The sequence below is a fragment of the Plasmodium berghei genome (genome assembly GCF_900002375.2).
Source record: "Plasmodium berghei ANKA genome assembly, chromosome: 12".
Classification (NCBI taxonomy): domain Eukaryota; phylum Apicomplexa; class Aconoidasida; order Haemosporida; family Plasmodiidae; genus Plasmodium; species Plasmodium berghei.
Window position 1 is genome coordinate 285,669 of NC_036170.2, and position 19,923 is coordinate 305,591.

The 19,923-nt window shown below is 23.6% G+C and overlaps 8 protein-coding genes across 8 annotated transcripts; 5 read left to right on the forward strand and 3 right to left on the reverse strand.

Moving 5' to 3' along the window:
• Window positions 1-1,375: 1,375 nt before the first annotated feature.
• Window positions 1,376-2,785, reverse strand: PBANKA_1207000 (nucleolar protein 5, putative; the record flags this gene model as incomplete). Its single annotated transcript, XM_034566120.1, has 1 exon — window positions 1,376-2,785. The coding sequence occupies one exon, from the start codon at window positions 2,783-2,785 to the stop codon at window positions 1,376-1,378; it is 1,410 nt and encodes a 469-aa protein (XP_034422748.1).
• A 1,652-nt stretch (window positions 2,786-4,437) lies between these two features.
• PBANKA_1207100 (Plasmodium exported protein, unknown function) lies at window positions 4,438-5,875 on the forward strand (the record flags this gene model as incomplete). The annotated part of the gene is made up of 2 exons (XM_034566121.1): window positions 4,438-4,512; window positions 4,724-5,875. 2 exons carry the CDS (start codon window positions 4,438-4,440, stop codon window positions 5,873-5,875), a joined length of 1,227 nt encoding a protein of 408 aa, XP_034422749.1.
• Window positions 5,876-6,730: 855 nt separating this feature from the next.
• PBANKA_1207200 (adenylate kinase, putative) lies at window positions 6,731-7,785 on the reverse strand (the record flags this gene model as incomplete). Its single annotated transcript, XM_034566122.1, has 2 exons — window positions 6,731-7,336; window positions 7,663-7,785. 2 exons carry the CDS (start codon window positions 7,783-7,785, stop codon window positions 6,731-6,733), a joined length of 729 nt encoding a protein of 242 aa, XP_034422750.1.
• A 1,028-nt stretch (window positions 7,786-8,813) lies between these two features.
• On the forward strand, window positions 8,814-9,638 carry PBANKA_1207300 (diphthine methyl ester synthase, putative; the record flags this gene model as incomplete). The annotated part of the gene is made up of 1 exon (XM_034566123.1): window positions 8,814-9,638. The coding sequence occupies one exon, from the start codon at window positions 8,814-8,816 to the stop codon at window positions 9,636-9,638; it is 825 nt and encodes a 274-aa protein (XP_034422751.1).
• A 570-nt stretch (window positions 9,639-10,208) lies between these two features.
• Window positions 10,209-11,399, forward strand: PBANKA_1207400 (conserved Plasmodium protein, unknown function; the record flags this gene model as incomplete). The annotated part of the gene is made up of 1 exon (XM_034566124.1): window positions 10,209-11,399. One exon carries the CDS (start codon window positions 10,209-10,211, stop codon window positions 11,397-11,399), a length of 1,191 nt encoding a protein of 396 aa, XP_034422752.1.
• Window positions 11,400-12,284: 885 nt separating this feature from the next.
• On the forward strand, window positions 12,285-14,831 carry PBANKA_1207500 (ribonuclease, putative; the record flags this gene model as incomplete). The annotated part of the gene is made up of 1 exon (XM_034566125.1): window positions 12,285-14,831. One exon carries the CDS (start codon window positions 12,285-12,287, stop codon window positions 14,829-14,831), a length of 2,547 nt encoding a protein of 848 aa, XP_034422753.1.
• Window positions 14,832-15,357: 526 nt separating this feature from the next.
• On the reverse strand, window positions 15,358-17,124 carry PBANKA_1207600 (conserved Plasmodium protein, unknown function; the record flags this gene model as incomplete). The annotated part of the gene is made up of 1 exon (XM_034566126.1): window positions 15,358-17,124. The coding sequence occupies one exon, from the start codon at window positions 17,122-17,124 to the stop codon at window positions 15,358-15,360; it is 1,767 nt and encodes a 588-aa protein (XP_034422754.1).
• A 1,547-nt stretch (window positions 17,125-18,671) lies between these two features.
• PBANKA_1207700 (zinc finger protein, putative) lies at window positions 18,672-19,676 on the forward strand (the record flags this gene model as incomplete). The annotated part of the gene is made up of 1 exon (XM_034566127.1): window positions 18,672-19,676. The coding sequence occupies one exon, from the start codon at window positions 18,672-18,674 to the stop codon at window positions 19,674-19,676; it is 1,005 nt and encodes a 334-aa protein (XP_034422755.1).
• Window positions 19,677-19,923: the final 247 nt, after the last annotated feature.

A 19,923-nucleotide genomic window follows, 5' to 3' on the forward strand; every position in this document is an offset into this window, starting at 1 on the left:
AAAAACATATATAAAAAATACTATTGCGCTTATTTAATACTATCGTGGAAATTTATATGATTATTACCGCATGTAAAAGTGTACACAGCATATGTAAGGGTATAATAAATAAGTACAATACTTATTTTTAATATTTTAAGCTTGCATTCGTAGAAATTTATCGCGTGAAAATCAATTGTGTGCATAGCTAAGTGCATATTTATACATTTTTTTTAATATATATTAAATTCTGCTATGTAGTAATTTTATATATTTCAATGGTTTTCCTAAGTAGACAAAACGTGAATTTTAAACTTTCAATGTAAATGCACGTGCACAGTGCTATACATACTACAATAGCACATAAAAAATTATTAATTATTTTTATTGCATACTTATTAAGCATTTGTGTGGACATAAAGAATTAAAGTTAGTAAAAGAAATACATATTCCTATATTCCAGTATTGTATATACCCACATTTATGTTGCTATGAAATGTAATACTATTTTTACTATTTTTTTGCGTATCGTAAAATGTGGATAATATATGTAATATGTAATAAGCAAATTGAAAATAAAAAACATCTTTTATTCTTTTGATATAATATTAAGAAAAAATAATATAGAGATATAATTGTTTTATTACCTAGTTAAACTCTTATTTTTTTTTATAGTGATACTACTAAAAATGCTTTTTAGCAATTATTTCACTATAAAAATGCATATAATATAATAATTTTACCTTTTCACGAAAACAAAAAGTATCATAGAAATAATTATCATTATAAAGTACGCATTATAGAAGTTTATAAAACTTTGAGGTATAAATATTTACTTTATATGTATACAAATTTATCGTTTTAAAACACTACTGTGTGTATAGCATGCTGTATAAATTTCCAAACTGCTTTTTTACAAGCAAGCGATGAAAAAAGATGAGTGACATCATTTTTCTACATAACACAGACAAAAATAAAATATTATTTGCCATGCTTATACAATATGCTAATAAAAATTAGATACACTTTTTCAATATTATATTCTCAAATTAATATTGTATCTGAGTTAAAAAAATTGAAAAGAATAAATTTAAAAAAATAAAACAAACGCATATATACATGCTCATTTATGCATTTAAAAAGTAAACGCATAATATGGCAAATTAACTAAGCATGTAATTAAAAAAATATATATTAATAAAATAATGTAATTCATAAATGGGATAGCCAAATATTAAATTATAAGATGCAATAAAACGAAAAATTGAAAAAGGATTAATTTAAATAAAAAAAACTTTCATAACATTTTATATATATTAACATAAAATTATAAAATATATATATGCAAACATGCATATAACTACTATCTTAAATTATATTTTGAAACTATCACCCTTTACTTTCTCTTTTGCTTTTTGATAAACTTTTTGTTATTTTTGTCAGCCTCACGTTTAAATAAAAAGTCTCTCTTTTTGTTAAAGGAATTATTATTTTTGTTGTTTTGCATAGAGTTGGATTGGTTAGGGTTATATTTTCCTTGTTGCATATTCGTTTGTCCTTTGGAATTATTTGTATTATTTAACTTGTTTTGCAAACTGGTAGTAATATTCTCTAATCTTTTTTCTAAGTATGTTTTACAAGTTATAGCAATTGAAGGTTCAACAAAATTACCAAGAGCGTCAACTCTAGAACACAAAGAAAGCTTTGCTGCTAAGGATCTACTTATGCGCCCTTTAGCTTTTGCTGAAGATTGTCCTACTAGTGTTGCATGATAAATTAATCCATATTTGGGTGTTTTTGATTTAGTTTTTAATGCTCTAAATAAAGCTTTTTCCGAGCCTAAAATTTGTAAAGTTGAACTTGGATGTTTAGCTAAAGATATTAAAGAGCCTGCTCTTGCAATTAATTTTGCTCCTATTAAATCCCCGACTAAATAAGTTAAATTAGGAGCTATTGAATGCATTCGAAATTTAAGATATGTAGCTAAAGATTCTCTATAATCTGTTAATTCTAATAATCTATCTGCTAATTCATTGATGCAATTTAGATCATCTTCTTCTATTTCTGTACCCATAGATATTTCAGCTAGTTGTTTTATTTCTTTTTGTATTTCTTCAGTAGTTTCTTCTAATAAGTTTACATTTTTAGCATTATTTCGAAATCCTATTATTTTAACACATTTTGCATATATTTTATTATCACTTACAACTTTGCCTAATTCAGGAAAGTGCCAACCATACCATTCTTTTAAACGCATAGAAAAAACATTTATTTCTTTATCTAAATCTTCTAATAATCCTACAGCTTGAATTATCATCAAATCAACTTTATCAGCACTAAATTTTAATTTAAATCGATTTAACGAATGAGATAAACTTAGTTTTAGCAATTTTGAATCTTCCTCTTTTACGCCTACTAAAAAACTATACAAATGGGTTTTTATGCCTCTTATTATTTCTTGTGTTGAATTTGTATATGCTATATTTATATCATATTTTTTTTTTATTAACCCCCCTAATGTTTTATCACAAATGGCTAATGTCTCATCTAATTTCGGCTTAACAATATTTTTTTTTATAAATTTTTTTAAAACCTTTCCTAGTTTTGATTCAGTTAATTTATTAATATCATCAAAAGCATTTTGAAACTTTTTAAATTTTGTAAAGCTGTATAAAGATACATTTTTTTTTCCTTCTTCTGCGGTTTCAAAATATTTTGCAATATCGCTTGCATCTGATTCTATTAATTTGCTATTCTCAACTTTAAACAAACCATATCCAGCCGCTGTTTCTACTAATATCAACATCTTTACATATATTCATGTAATATTCCAAATTTTTTTTATGAATATCTTAAAAAAGTAAAGCATATATTTTTCATGAAAACACAAAAATATGTTAAAGTTTGCAGATTTTTCTTTTCCACAAGCAGTTTCCTTTATATTTATTTTACAATTCCCTTCTTGTTTATTTTATATTTATTTTTTTATAAATAAATTTTTAACTTTCAAATTTTCATATTTTAAACAAATTAAATGTTATAAACATTTTATTATATAAACATATATTTTAAAGGCATACATCTATTGATTTAAACCGTGACTTTCATTAAAATATATATTTTAAAAGTTAAAATTTTACAAATATGATATTTTATTTTTTATTTATGATTCTACATTTTTTAAAGATAAATAATATCTTTATAATCAAAAAAATATCGAAATATGCTGTAAAATTTTCATAATTATTGGGACATTTTTTTTTTCCAATATGCAAAGTAAAATTAGCGACCAATAATTTAATATATTAAAAAATATTATTTTTTTTAAAACCTTATACCTTTATATATATAACTGGAATATACATTTTTTTATAGGCATTAAATTTATGGTGTATAAGAAATGAAAAAATTATATATTTTTTTTATCTTAAATAAACCCTTAATTGTATTAAATATCGTAAAACAAAGAAATTATTTTATATAAAATTCCCAAAAAACTGTAAAATATAATTGCTTGAATATTTTTTAATATACTCAAAATAGCAACATAAACATATTCCTATAAATATGACCTCTTTTAAATATACATGTTTACCATCCTATTATGTCTCATTTTTTTGTTTTATATATTTTAAAAAATGTCCATAAAACTTTAATAAAATGGTTAAAAATAAATATTAAGTACAATAATTGAGAGAAGCAGGCATCTTTGATATAATAAATAATAACATGATAATATATTTACATTTTTCATATTTTGAACTCCAAATATAAATGGCAAAATTTGTCATGCTGAAAACATTATTCACTTTCCATTTGTTTGAAGTCATAATAAATTATCAATTGTTATTGTTCATACAGCATATAAAGCATATTGCAAACAAAATATTAGGGTGGTGCTTAAAGAACAAAAATGCGCATAAATAAAATATTATTGAGGGGAGCTGCTACTTATTATAAAACATAATTAAAAATCTATAATTATTTTTCAAAAATAACAATAATATAATATTTTTACCAACAATTATGTTATTAATTTTTTTTTTTAAATGAAATTTTCTAATGTTTTAGAAAAAATATAATTTTTTTGATTTGTTCTATATAGTATAAATTTATATTTTTTAAATAATAAATTTTTTATGGTGATTTGACTTAGAACAATTTATTAATACTTTTACTCCCGTTTTGATTTATCTACATAATAATGGGTCACATCTTGCTACAAACTACCTCTCTATATAATTACATATAATGAATATGCTTATTATATATGGTTGCAGCCATCGTCATTTGTTAAGTTGTGGTAGAAAATAATATAATTGCTTCTTTACCCGAGTTAATAATATAATCAAAATTTGATAATAAAAAATATATAATTTGTATGCTTTTTGTTTTTGTGTTTCAATAATGTTTAATAATAAACCCGATGCCGAAAGAATAAAAAATAATATATAATCAATGGGGGCAATAAAGCATAAAATTTTTATGGTATTAAAAATTGTCAATATTATATTGAGCACCCAAATACCATTGGTAAGAAAAACAATACATATTAAAATTTTGAAATAATTTTCATTTTTTATTAGCAATAATCTTATGCTTTTGCCTGCATTGCATCACTGGACAAGTGCATATATCATATAGTTATACAAAATATATTCGCTACGTATACATACATACATACATATATATATATATATATATTCATTGCAACATATATACTTCTTATTTTTTTCATTTGCAGAATAACAATGAAATAAATAATTTTCGAAAAATAATAATCCCATCACCTTTCAAGTACCCAACCAGAATGCTATGCTGCGCATCATTTAGGGAAAAAATTAACAAATTTTGTAAAACAGCATTTTTCTGCTACAAAAATCAGAATTATGACAACACTCAGAATGATGACAAAAGTATGGATTATATCGAACTTCAGAATTATGACAACACTCAGAATGATGACAAAAGTATGGATTATATCGAACTTCAGAATTATGACAACACTCAGAATGATGACAAAAGTATGGATTATATCGAACTTCAGAATTATGACAACACTCAGAATGATGACAAAAATACGGATTATATCGAACTTCAGAATTATGACAACACTCAGAATGATGACAAAAATACGGATTATATCGAACTTCAGAATTATGACAACACTCAGAATGATGACAAAAGTATGGATTATATCGAACTTCAGAATTATGACAACACTCAGAATGATGACAAAAATATGGATTATAGCAGACTTCTGGATTATAAAGAAAATCGGGACTATGATGGTTGGGATGGTATATGTAAAAATAAACTATATCATATTGGCAATGCGGCAAAGCGTGTTGATATAACATTGATGAATCCATCTGAAATTAAAAAATCTTTTCTTCCATTTAGAATTGATGATGAAGACATTGAAAGTTACGAAGTAAATGAACTAATACATAAGATTAAATCTGGGGAAATCATTATAACCCCCAAAATAGCGAGTTTGATATTTTATGACTTCCATATGAATATATATAAAGATATACAAATTCTTTATAAAAGAGCACAACAAAGGTTAAATTCCTTAGCAATAAAATATAAGTTTTCATCTGAAAAACATGCATTGTATAAAATTACACTTAAAAAGTTGATATTTCGAAAAAGCACAAATATAATGTATCGATCTTTACTTATTTATGAGGAGTATGCTGTATCTTATATAAACGAATTAAAACTAACATTTCATATTTTCTTAAAACAATACTGTGAAACAATATGTAGCATTTTTAAAAAAATCGAATTAGCATTTTTTTGTGGTTTCAGCAAATTGATAGTTACTGTCCGTCGAGATCAAATAAGACTAATAAAAGAAGATGAAGATGAGCTTTTTTTTTTTACTTAATATTTAATATATTTGTTAACTAGCTATATCATTTTCCGCTTATATTTGCCATTATTTTTTTTTGTTATTCCATTTTCTGTGAATATTTTTAATGAGTCTTTAATTAAGAAGCTCATGCAAATTTTAGATATTACTCTTAAATACATCCGTGTTATATTATATATGCTCCAATTTATAATTATACAAAAATGTTCAATATTTAATTAGTTTATAAAGTAAATTGTATATGTTTTTTGAAGGTTCCTAAGTATACCACAACATATAAAATTAGTTATAACAAAAAATATTCATCATAATTATACATTAATCAACTTTATTTATGACCGATAGGCACAAGAAAATGGAATAATTATTTTTGGATAAATAATAATTCCGCCTTTACAGTAGTTTAAGCTTATTAAGTAGATCAGTCGTGTTTTATCTCTGGACGTTTTCGTATTTTAAAATTATTAATACGCATTTATGTCTTATTGTCATTTTATTTATTTTTTTTTAAATACAAGAATAAACATAACGTAGGATACTCTTTTATATTATATCATAGTAAAATCTAAAAATACAAATATATGTTTACGTATATGCATATTTTTACATAAATTGATAAGTAATATATATATTAGTGATTATAGTATGCCTTATGGTATGCCCATGAGTATTTGACGAAAAATTAAAATTTTTATGTTGTAAAAGAAAAAAAATTAGAGCATAATATATATGTTATATCGAATTATAGCGCAAGCATACGATAAAACAACAAAATTTTTTTTTTTTAAATATTACCAATTTATAAACGTAATTCACACATGTGTTTGATAAAAAATGAGAAATTAACCATCAATTTTAATCCTCTTTTTATTAACCGCTTATGTGCTGAGATATATTTTTTTCAATATCAGCTGCTGGTTTTGTAGCATCCAAACTAATTAATAAATTTTTATTTTTATAATAATTTATTAACGGTGTCGTTTCATTTTTAAAAACCCCTAATCGTTTTTTTAAAACTTCCTCATTGTCATCATCTCTTTGAATTAGTGGTTCATTAGTTATATCATCTTTAAATGGTATTTTTGGAGGGTTTAGAGTTTTATGGTATATTCTACCAGAGGGTTTATGTATTAGTCTACCACATATTCTTTCTACTAATACTTCATCGGGTACATTAAAATAAAAAACACCATTTAACTTTATTTTATTTTTATCTAATAATTTATTTAAGTCTTCAGCTTGTTTTACATTTCGTGGATATCCATCTAAAATAAAACCTTTTTTGCATTGGGGCGATTTTAATTTATCATCAACTAATGACAATACAAGCTCATTATCAACTAATTTACCTTCATTTATAATACTTCTAATTTTATTTCCTAATTCATTTTGTTTTTCTGCTGCTTCTCTTAGTAAGTCACCAGTAGATAAATGACAATAGCAATGTGACTTCTTTAAATTTAATGATTGTGTTCCCTTTAAAGTAAAATTAAATAAAACGTGTTGGGCATGTATGGTAATAGATATTTTTCATGGAAAAAACAAATGTAAAGATTCATATATACATATTCAACCATATCTCACTTTCATATATATTATGATTTATATGCATATCTATATGAAATATAAACATGTTTCTTTTGTCTATTTCATTAATATTTTACATACTATTAGCAAGTACACTATAATCTTATACAGAAAAATATACGTTATTTTTTTCTGTATCATACTAATCAGTATTACTTATATATACTTTCATATATAATTTTCGCATGTAATTTTTTCATCTATTTATTATATACTTTTCCAGATCCAGGAGCACCTATAAATACGTATCGTCCATCAGGTTTACTTAAACAAGCATATCTTCTTTTAAGTTCATTCAGAAGATCAATTGTTGATAACTTATCTAGACTTTCATTCATTATTAACGAAAATGCTATAAAAAATAAAAAACATTTGAATATTTTCCAAATTTTCAAAAATAATAAATTAGAAAATAGGTGTTTATTTGTAAATAAACTTATTTCTTGTAACTTTTCAATAAATATAAAAAATATATTTTAAAGGAATATATATATTGTTATGTCAAGCAAAATTTTGTTTTAAATGGATCTTTTCATAACTTATTTTGATGGTTTTTTATTTTATAATAAAATTACAATTTTATAAACATAAGTTAAACGATTATTATCCTTAATATTAATTTTGGATAAAACATAAAATACATTATTATAAATGTATGCGCAATTTAAATATTCTTTTCAGTTCATATAAAGCCACCAATATTATCAAAATATATATATATTATATACGTAATAAAATAAGAAATATAAGAAATAAAATCAACGTTAAAATGCTACTAAAATTAAAAATACATCAAACTTTTTAAGAAAAAAAATATATAAAAATACAAAAAAATAAAATGGAAATTCAGTACAATCGGAATATAGTTAAGTGAAATCTTCAGTTTTAACTAATAGCGAAAAATAAATATCCTTTCCCTTTATAATTAAACTACATAATATATATAATTTTTATTGTCATCATAACCTTATATGTTGTATGCAAAATGTATATAGTTTCATGGCCATATAATAAATTCTTGTTCTTTAATTTTATAGAAATATAATTAAAAATATGAAACAAATAAACCATGAAAAAAACATGCATAGTTGTATATACGTATAATTCTTCAAAAGTTTTAACTAAAAGAATATTTACCCAATATTTATAATACCGTTACATATACTAATTTAAAAAAAAAATTAATAAACAGGCCCCATTTTTCTGTGTAAAAGCGACACATTTATTTTTATCCATAAAAAAAAATATATATGATATAAAATGAATTAAATGAAAAAATAAGTGATTATATATTAATTTGCGCGTATAATCTCATACATTTTTATGAATATACTCAGACACTTATAAAATTTTCATATTTGAAAACATGGTATTATATATCATTGGACTAGGGTTAGGGGATGAAAAGGATATTAGTGTTAAGGGAAAAGAATTAATAGATCAATCAGATGTAATATACCTAGAATCCTATACATCCATTTTATTTATATCAAAAGATAAATTAGAAGCATATTATAAAAAAAAAATATACGAAGTTGATCGTAATTTTGCTGAAGAAAATTGTGAACAAATATTAGATGAAGCAATTAATAAAAAAGTATCTTTTTTAGTTGTTGGAGATCCATTATGTGCAACAACACACCATGACATTATTCTACGAGCAAAGAAAAAAAATATAGATGTGCACGTAATACATAATGCATCTATCATGTCAGCTATTGGAGAAAGTGGTATGCAGCTTTATAATTTTGGGCAAACTGTATCCATACCATATTTTGAAGGAGAATACAAACCAACTAGCTATTATAATAAAATAAAAATTAATTTAGATAATAATTTTCATACTTTATGTCTATTGGATATTAAAGTAAAAGAAAGAACAATTGAAAATATAATGAAAAATAAAAATATATATGAACCACCTAAGTTTATGACTGTTAACGAAGCAATTGAACAACTTATATATTGTGAAAGTGTTCATAATGAAAATGTTATCACAAAAAATACGTTAGCTATTGCAATTGTTAGAATAGGATCAAATGATCAACAAATTGTATCTGGAAATTTATTCACGTTAAAAACACAAGAATATAATGATCCTTTACACTCTTTAATAATATGTGCCCCTAATTTACATGACATAGAAAAAGAATATTTTGATATGTATTCAATTAATGAAACTTCCATTTGATTTCCACATTCATGTGACTATTCTCAGTTTATATGCATATAAACTTTTTTCTCAAACTGTTTCTTCTTATATTTGAATAATCCCTTTTTTGTCTTAAATTTTTAATTTAAAGCAAATTCAGAAAACACAAAAAATTCACATTTGTTATCATTATTATTTTTTTAAATTTATTTTCAAGCATTGAAAAATACATGCACTTACTCTTTTATATTAATTCACGTTATACATATTTTGAAACACCGTTTTTATGCTTCCTTCATGGATATTCATATGATAAATGTTTATCTTTGCATAACTAAGTAAAAAAAAAATTGTTAAATTTGGCAATATTGTGTATTTACACGCATTTAAATTTCTAACATTAAACAAAGTAAATACGGCAATAAAATACGTTCATGTAATTTCCCCACTATTTATATATCATTTTCCTTTTATTTATAAATAAGAAATTTAATTTTATACTTACTATACAAGCAAATATATTGTATTTATGAACATTCCTATAAATATAACAGCCATTCTATAAGAAAAATTTTGTAGGAATTAAAAAAAATATAAAATAATGGTAAAATGATTAATCTTCGTGGTACCTTATTTCTTGTGGCAAATATTTTTTTTCTTTTTCCATATTCCTTTAGCTGTCTTTATGTTGAAGACACTATTAAAATTAAAATTAATAATATAAGAACAGGAGATTTTATAAAGGTATGCTGTGATAATTTTTGTTCCTTTTTAGATTATGATGTAAATAAAAAAACATATTTATTTATAAAAGAAAATAATATTATTTTATATAAATGTAATTACATTTTAAAAGTATACAATTCAAGAAATTATATTTTTTATTTCACAAATTATATTTTTTTAAAAAATGAAAATAGTATAATCGAATTTGGCGATTCCTTTGAAAATGAAAAAGGAAATTTCACTTTTTGGAAACCAACTTTTGAATTAATGTATATAAAAAATAAATATGTTTATATTCCTAATGGCTATTATGAAATAAAAAAGGTTAGTAACAATTGTATAGGGATAAATCCATGGGATGGAAAAAATAAAAGCATAACCTCATTTATGCAAATAATTAAAGATTTTATTTTGGAAATTAAAAAAGGAAAATTCATCATTTTTGATAACATATATAAGCAGAATGCACAACATACTAGTTTTATTCTACCAAATTGTAATAAAGAAAAAAAACCTACTTATAATGGCATTGCTTCCCCAATGATGACAACGGGGAAGACAAAAAAAATAAATACCCCATTCTATGAAATGTATTATTTATTAATAGATACAATTTTTTATAATCCTTCCATATTAATAATTTCTTATATTTCACCCATTTGGAATTCAATTTTTAAAAAATATAACGCAAATCTAAATGTATATCTATGTAATAACGATAGCAACCATTGTGACTACTGGGGGCAAACAGAAAAAGATAAATATAATAAATTTATAAAAATATATATTAAAAATATTTCAAAAAATAAAACTATAATAATATTACTTATCGCATTAATAATATTTATATTCATATTTATATTGAAAAGAAAAATATGTGGAATAAAAACTCAACAAAATACCAAAGCCAAAAGATCAAGAGTTAATCAAAATATACTTGCTGAAATACATGTTGAATATAAGAATAAAGTACAAACAAACTTTGGATCGAAAATAAAAGATATCACTGATGAAGACTTAATAAATTTAATAGCTCATAACAAGGCCGAAACGATAATTGTTTGTCAGCCGTAGAAAAAATATCCCCATTCATATGCATATATATTCCACCTAAACCGTCTAACATTTTTAATATTAAACACATGTTTTATTTTTAAGAAACATCATTAATTATATTTTTAAACAACCATGGTGTTTCCATAATAATGGTCTTTTATTTTTATTTTCCGAAAATTGTAAAAGTTTTCAAGAATAAATATATGAAGGGGGATTTATGGATATTACATTTTTTTATAACAGTTTGAAGAGTGTTGTTATGTTTAAAATTTATTTTTTCAATTTAAAACATACCCATTATCTTTATTTCGATGAACTTTTTTTTTCATTTTTTTTTCATTTTTTTTTTCATTTTTTTTGTAGAGCTGATAAACCAGTGCTTTACCGAATATATGTATATATATACATAATTTTTATATATTTCATATATAAAGAAAATTGGAAGGGTATATATATTTTTTTGTCATTAATTTCCTTTGTATTTATTATTATTATATTTTTTGGTGTTGTTTTTCTTAAAATACTCATTTATGTACCTATTTATCTAATGACTACAAATATAATCAAATAGGGAAACATATTGAGGGTAAATAATATAGATATTTGCAGCATGACCCTTGTATATATACATTTATTTATTTTAATAATAAAGGTAATATAAAATTAAAATAATAAATTGATAGTTGAACTATAACGTGGCACCTCGCGTATGCATATATGCAGGTATAGATAGTACAATTACATAAAAGCAATACATTTTTAAAGCCATTAATGTGGATAAAAAAAAGGGGATACAACATCCATATATAGATTCATGGATATCATGAATCGTAGATTTTGGTGAGTATAACTCGAATGAGATAAAATTAAAAGTATAACTACTAAAGAGAGATATCCTTAAAAATGTGTGATTCATTTGAAGTGACAAAACTTTTTGATAATGAAAATGTAAGTAGCCATTTGATAAAACTGGGATCTTTTAATATTCTATGTGATGTTCCCTTAAATCCTGAAGAAATATTAAATTTCAAAAGAGGCACATCATCAAATAGTGGAAAAAAGAAGAAAAAAGAAGAAATTGATAATGAAAAAAAAAATATAAATATAACAAATTTAGAATCTTATTCTACATCTAATAAGCTACTATTAGATATAAGTGTTCTCCCTATAAAAATTCATATCATTTTAATTTCGTGTAGTGAATGTATGATCGGTTTACCAATATTGTGCAGATATTTTGATCTAACTGATACACAAATAATTTGCACAAAACCAACATATACCTTTTCTATAAATGCTGTAAAAAATTTACAAGGAAAAGAAAATTATATACCTTTTGAAGATGATGATGCTACAATATTTGACATTTTCAATAGTAATTCTACTAATGATTATACAAAATCTGAATACGATTTGAATAAAAAAAATTTTAATAAAAAAGAATATTTTGATATGAAAATAAAATTAAAAAATTCTTTACATTTATTATCCTATAAAGAAAAAATAAGTTTTAGACAAAATGATGAAACAATAAGTATAACATTGTATAGTAGTGGGTACTCATTAGGAAGTTCAAATTTTTTTATTGAATTTGATTACACAACTATATTTATTATAAATAAAAGTTCATATAATATTAAACGATATCCCTCTTTATTTGATTCATCTTGTTTACCAGCTTCTGATTTCGTCCTTTTTACATCATATTTAAATAGTGATAAAAAATATTTAGCTACCTCCAAAGAAAAGGAGAGTAAAAATGAAACCGAAATAAAAAAGAATTATGATGTCGAAAATGTAGTATTAAATTCCCTACCAAATGAAATAAATCAATCAGTAAAAAAAAATGATTCTAATAATAGTAAAAAAAATTCCAATGACTTTAACAACTGTAAAGAAACGAATGAAAATATTAATGATAAAATATCAAATAAAATAAATGTTTGTTTCGAAAAAACATATAAAGATAGCCTAAATAAAATATGCTCGATAGTTTTAAAAACCATAAAAAAAAAGGGTTGCGTTTTAATACCTGTTGATTTGTGCTATCTTTACTTTCTCGAATTAGTAGAACTCATAGGAGTAATAATAAGTAAATATTTAACAAAAGATGAACAAGTATTAATTTTTAGTGCTATGCCAAATATAAATAATATTATACATCAAGCAGATTTATGTGCTGAATGGGTTGAGGAATCAAAAAAAAAAAAATGTAGCCAAATATCAAACCCTCAAGGTCCTTTTTCTATAGACATTATGATAAAAAACAACCGATTAATTGTTGAAAATTCAATAAATGATATTTCCAAAAATTTTAGATATCCATGTGTTTGTTTTATTCAAGATAGTACACTTAGATTTTCTGAAGCTAATATATTATTAGAAAAATGGGGAATGGATCAAAATAATTCTATTATTTTACTTGACCCTTATTATGATCCTATTTCTGTATTATATCCATACAAAATTTATGAAAAACATATTAATGTTTACTATTGTCCCCTTTGTTGGGATTTAAACGAAATGAATATCCTTCATATTATTAATACAAATAAAAATAAAAACTGTGTCTATTTATTATCTCATAGATTGGAAAATATATTTTTGAAAGCTCAGGCAAATACGTATTTAAGCAAAGGGGAAGAAAAAAGCAATAACAGTAATGTTAAAGATTCTAAAAATAGTAACGATGGAAGTAGAAATCCTAAAATTCTTGAGCATTCCACTGAAAAAATACACAATATCGAAATAATGTTCCTTTTAAAAAATAATATCATATTTATTCATTCTTTAGAAAAAAAAAAAATTATTTATAACAATTTTTTACATTTAAAAAAGAAAATGCAACCAATATGCTTCACATCAGACGGAGGAAAAAATCTAGAAAATGTTTTAAATCTGATAGAAAATAATTTTTATGGTGCTGAGACGCAATGTGCATATACATCAACCCTTTTTGGTGATTATATAAAAGAAGAAGATATCCAAAAATTTATAGAACATTCAGAAATCGATGAAAAAATGAAAAAATATGCCATGGACAATACATATATTCAAGAAGACGATAAAATAGATAATCTAAAATCAAAAAACTCCAAATCAAAGGACTGTGAAATTCCACTAATGTTTGGAGCCATTGATCAAAAAAAGTTCATAAATCTTTTGGTGCAAAGTGGGTACAGTTTAAGTGATTTAAAAATAGATGAGTCAGATAATTCGCACGATACCAGAAATTCTGACCAAATAAAGTTTGATCAAGATACTAAAAATTATGGTAAATCAGGTATTTCAGAATCAAACTATATTTGGAGAATATTCATCGAATCAATAAATTCGACCATAACATGCTACACAAAATATGATATAGAAGTTTTCACGAAAGATGAAAAGCTCAGAAGCCAAGTTAAAGATATACTTCAAAATTTATCAATCAAATTACAGAGATACTAAAACAACATTCACAAATATGTGGAACCGAAATTACATAACGAAAAACATATAACATATTTACGAGGCAAAAATTATCATATGCATCGTTAGTATCGTGTTATTTTATTTATTTATTTATTTATTTTATTTTTTATTTTTTTTGTTTTTACTTTTTTGCTTCAATGGACTATACACATCAATGCGGAAGCATCCCATGTTGGTTAAAAAACAAAATTAATTATATTTTAAAATAAAAAGTTAAACATAAAAATAAATATACTAATTTGCATACAGAAAAGCATGCATTTATAAGGCAAATTTTGGAATTTTTTTTTTTTAAATGTTTAGGATAAGAGCATGTGCATAGTACAGCACAAATATGTATATATATGCATATGTATGTGAAAAAACATAATTTTAGAAATTCCCTGTGCATTTTTTGTAACCTATAAAAGAATTTCAGTGGCCAAATGAGATAAAATAAATTGTTCTTCACTAATTTGATTTCATAAAAAAGGTAAAGATACTTTTCTTTTTATGTTTATCATCAAAATTTTCGTTTCCAATTCTTCTTATTTGCGTGGAAGTTTCCCCATATTTTACCTTGGAGTTTAACTCTCTTCAAATAACCAGGAGGGTTCTTTTCCATTTTATCTCTCCTCTGTTTGTAGTATAAGTAATATTCATCAGGCATATTTTCCAAACTGTTATGAATGCCTTCTATTTTTAATAAAGTTTTTCTTTCATTTAGAGAAGCCAAATATTTTGTTTTAAAAAATCCATCTGGATCAAATGAATTTTCAGTAATTTTGTTGTTGTTATAATATTCACTAAATATATTATCTGATTTAATTTTCATTAAATTTGTTTCTTTGTCTATTTTTATAGATATATTTGGTAATATATAGCCAGCCAATTTTCTATCATAATTTATATTCTCGTTATTTAATTGATCATAATCTAATATGCAAACTGTCCCTATTTCTTGTATTATATATCTTTGATAGATCTTTGCATTTATAAAAATATTTTTAATTTTGTCTATATATTTTTTATTAATGCCAGGCATTAATTCGTTACCGTTTATTATAATCGTATTTATATGGCTTGCTTTTTTTTGTATAAATTCTCGTTTTGTTATATTATTTATTTGTGAATTTTCAAAAAAAATTATAAAATCACGAAGTAAATAATTGTTGCATATTAATATATTTATTTTTTGTTCACTGTTTTGTATTTCTTCAAATAAAGTTGGACCATCAATAAAATCAAAATCAATATTTTTAAAATCATTTTTTATCATTAAATCATGAATTGAAAAACTATTATCTTTATTACTTTTCACATTATCCTTAAACCATTCCATGTAATTATTTTTTAATATTTTATTTTTACATATTTCTGGATATATTATTGTTGCATTCATATTTATCATACTAAATATTATATCAAAATATTGAATATTATTAGCAGGCAAACATATTAATACATTTTTATGCCCTTCATTAAATTCTATAGCATTTCTTATACCTTTCCCTTGCTCTAATATATCAGATAATTTGAATTTTATGCTTTTATCACATTCATTTTCTTTGGATAATTGCATGTGTAGATAGTTATCATTTTGCTCTTTTTCTGTTTTTTCTTCACTTTTTAAATTCGAAAATTGTTCAAAATTTTTATCGTTATTTGGCATTGTAAATTCATTCCCATCTACATTTGTTTCCCATTCTTTTATCAAATCATTCGATTGTTCCATGCTATGAAATAAATTGTGACCAAACTTTTCCTTGCCTTCTTGTAAATCTTCTAAATATTCATGGGGTGTTATTATATCTGGTTTATCGTAACATATTAAAAATGGTAATTGCAAATTATAAGCTATTTCTTCAATATAATGTTTATAAAAAGGATGGCACAAAATTAAATCGATATTATTTTCAGCTATATAAAAAGAATATTTTTGTTTGGTTTGCTTTGATTTATTTATTGGCGTAGGTATTGATACATAATCAAAATTATTTAATAAAATGCAAAATTTAAAAATAAGCTGAGAATAACAAGGAGGAAATAGGCATCCTATTCTTGTTTTATTCTGACTATTATTTACAGTGTTTAGACAATAATTTAATTTAAAGTAATCCCTAATATAATATAGAAGTTTATTATTCATTATATATATTTCTTTTGAAAAATGCATTGATGTTACTATATGGTTGTTAGTATAAATATTAAAAGGCTCATTCAGTAAATTTTGAATTGTTCCAAACAATCTCCTGGCTATTCCTAATTTCCTGAATAACATTACCCCCATTTTTTACGCCACTATAATTCACAAAAATGTTAAAAAAATGAATTTGGTTAATGTAGAACAAAATAAAACCAAACCCTCTAAATTATTTACAACTGTATTTTATGATCATTTTTATCCCCCTTTTGTATTTTTGCTTTTTTTTCTTTATTTATGTCCTTTTATTATATTCCCATTATTTCTATAGTCTGTTATCAACATTATTGACTCTTACCTTCAATATTAAAAATCAATGCTAGTACAAATAAATCAAATGAATTATCCTTTATACATACCACACTTGGAAAATGAATAAAAAAATATACCAATGCTTGGAGAAAATATTAATGATTAAAATTGTTTTATACTTTATATTTCTTCCTTTCTCATCACTTATCGTTATACATATATTAACTACGATTAGTGTATGTATGTTGAATAAAATAAGAGTGTCTCACTGTAAAGTATATATATATTTCTTAAAATTGTAATATCTTTATAAATCTGGTACAAATTAAGAACATCTTAAGCTACTACATAAGATTTACAGTAATAAGTTGGAAATACTATTACCCATTTTAAATCAAATGATGGGTTACAAAAATATAGGGTTTTATACATATAAAAAAATTGCTAATTTACACATTTTTAATAAAGAACATACAAAAGAGTGAAGTAAAATAAAGCAAAGTTGTATATAGAGAGACTAGAAGATGGTATAAAATTGGTACTCAACTATTCAATACTAGTAAGCATTAAATATTACGAATAAAATAAATAAAAAGATATAAACATATTGTTTTTTTTCAGTTTGATAATAATAGTAGTAATATTAATATAAATAAAAATGTATGCAATCACACATGTATAAATATATGCCTATATATACATTTTTTCTGAACATTTATTCCTATAACTTATTACATATAAAATATGTTATATGTCCTTCTCATGAATTATAATATTTTTTATCGAATTATTTTTATTTATTTAACTATTTTCACTTAAATTTAAAAAAAAAATGTATATAATAATATAAAAAAACTTATGTTCATAAAAAATATAACGGAATTTTTGTTAAGTATATAAGGTAGGTGCCCCAGGAAAAATTTTGAACGAATCGTGATCATTATATTTTTTTTGATTTTTTTTCCATCACCAACATAAAAAAAAATGATATACGAAATAAAACGATTCAACATTTTTTTTTTTTAAAGGATATTATTCCTTAAAAAATATATCTTACATACATAAAGTTATATATATAGTTATATGTATATACTTTTCGATATATTTTTATTTTTGTTTTCTCCTTTTTAAATATATTTTTAGCATAAATAGGGGAAAACATATTCTTCTACTTTTGATATGGGTTTATATTTTTGGAAAATGCAAATGATAGAGCAATCAAATAAGTAAAAATAAAATAATTAAATGATTAAATAAATATATACACTGGGTACGTACCTTAGTCTATTGCCATAAACACGTTTTACTATCATGGAATAATACCCTTACCCAAGCACAGTATAATGTTTATATAAATAAAAGTGATCATAAAATTAAGAAAAATGGGAAGAAAAAAGCGAAAGATAAATATAGAATTGAAACCATTTTGTTATTACTGTGATAGAGAATTTGATGATGAAAAAGTTCTTATTCAGCATCAAAAAGCGAAGCATTTTAAATGCTCGCAATGTAATAGAAAATTAGATGTAGCTACTGGTTTAGTTGTTCATATGATGCAGGTTCATAAAACAAATTTAAAAACGGTACCTAATTCTTTGCCAAAAAGAAACGATCCTGAAATTGTTATAAGAGGTATGAATGGAGTTCCAACTGAAATAATTGAAGAAAATCTAAATAAATTAAAACAAAAATTAGGTGATAAGAATATTAAACGACAACAAAGAGTAAACTGGGCACAAGTCACTATGGCTCCAACAATGGAGCAATTTTTACAACAAGCCCAAATGGGAAACTTTTATTTTCCAGGTTTTAATTCACCACATATTCAAACTATTAATAATATGATATTAAATAATAATATTGATTTAAAAAAAAATATGCCATATATACCTTTATATCCAACAGGTTCTAATAGTAATGCTCCTATAATCCAATCTCCACCAATTGGCGCTAATATATATCCAAATATGCATACACAAATTTCATCACAACCTTCTATAGGGTATCCTGGAAATTTATCATCACAAAATATTAACACTTCACAAAAATATCCTCCGAATATCAATTTCCCTACTCTACCTTTTCTTCCAAAATTACCACACAATACCTTTCCATCAATGGATTCGACATTTATGCCTCAAAATATTTGCCCACCACCTGTACCTCCATCAGCTCCACCAAGTGGGCCCCCATTATTACCCCCATCTGCCCCAGTAATACCATCAGTTCCATCCAATTTAGCTCAAAATACAGAAAATAATTCATCCGAAAATATTCCTGAGCAAACAAATGAAGATAAAGCAGAAGATATAGATCCTTCCAAAGAATCCCCAAATAATACTTCTAATAATGATAATAGTAACAAAGATGATAAGGAAAATAAATAAAGTAATAAACGTACAGAGAGAAATATTATAATGCAAATGCAAAATTTGCATATATTCCATATGAACGAACTATCTCAATTTTAAGGGTCCTATATAATATCAGTAAAAAAAATTTTTTTTTACCTTTTTTCTGTTTTAATTTTATTCCTTGCACAAAAATATACACATTGTGAGCACTTTTTCTAGTCGTATTATATGCATACAATTTGCATATGTTTTTTTTTATTTGAACTAACTATAAATTGGC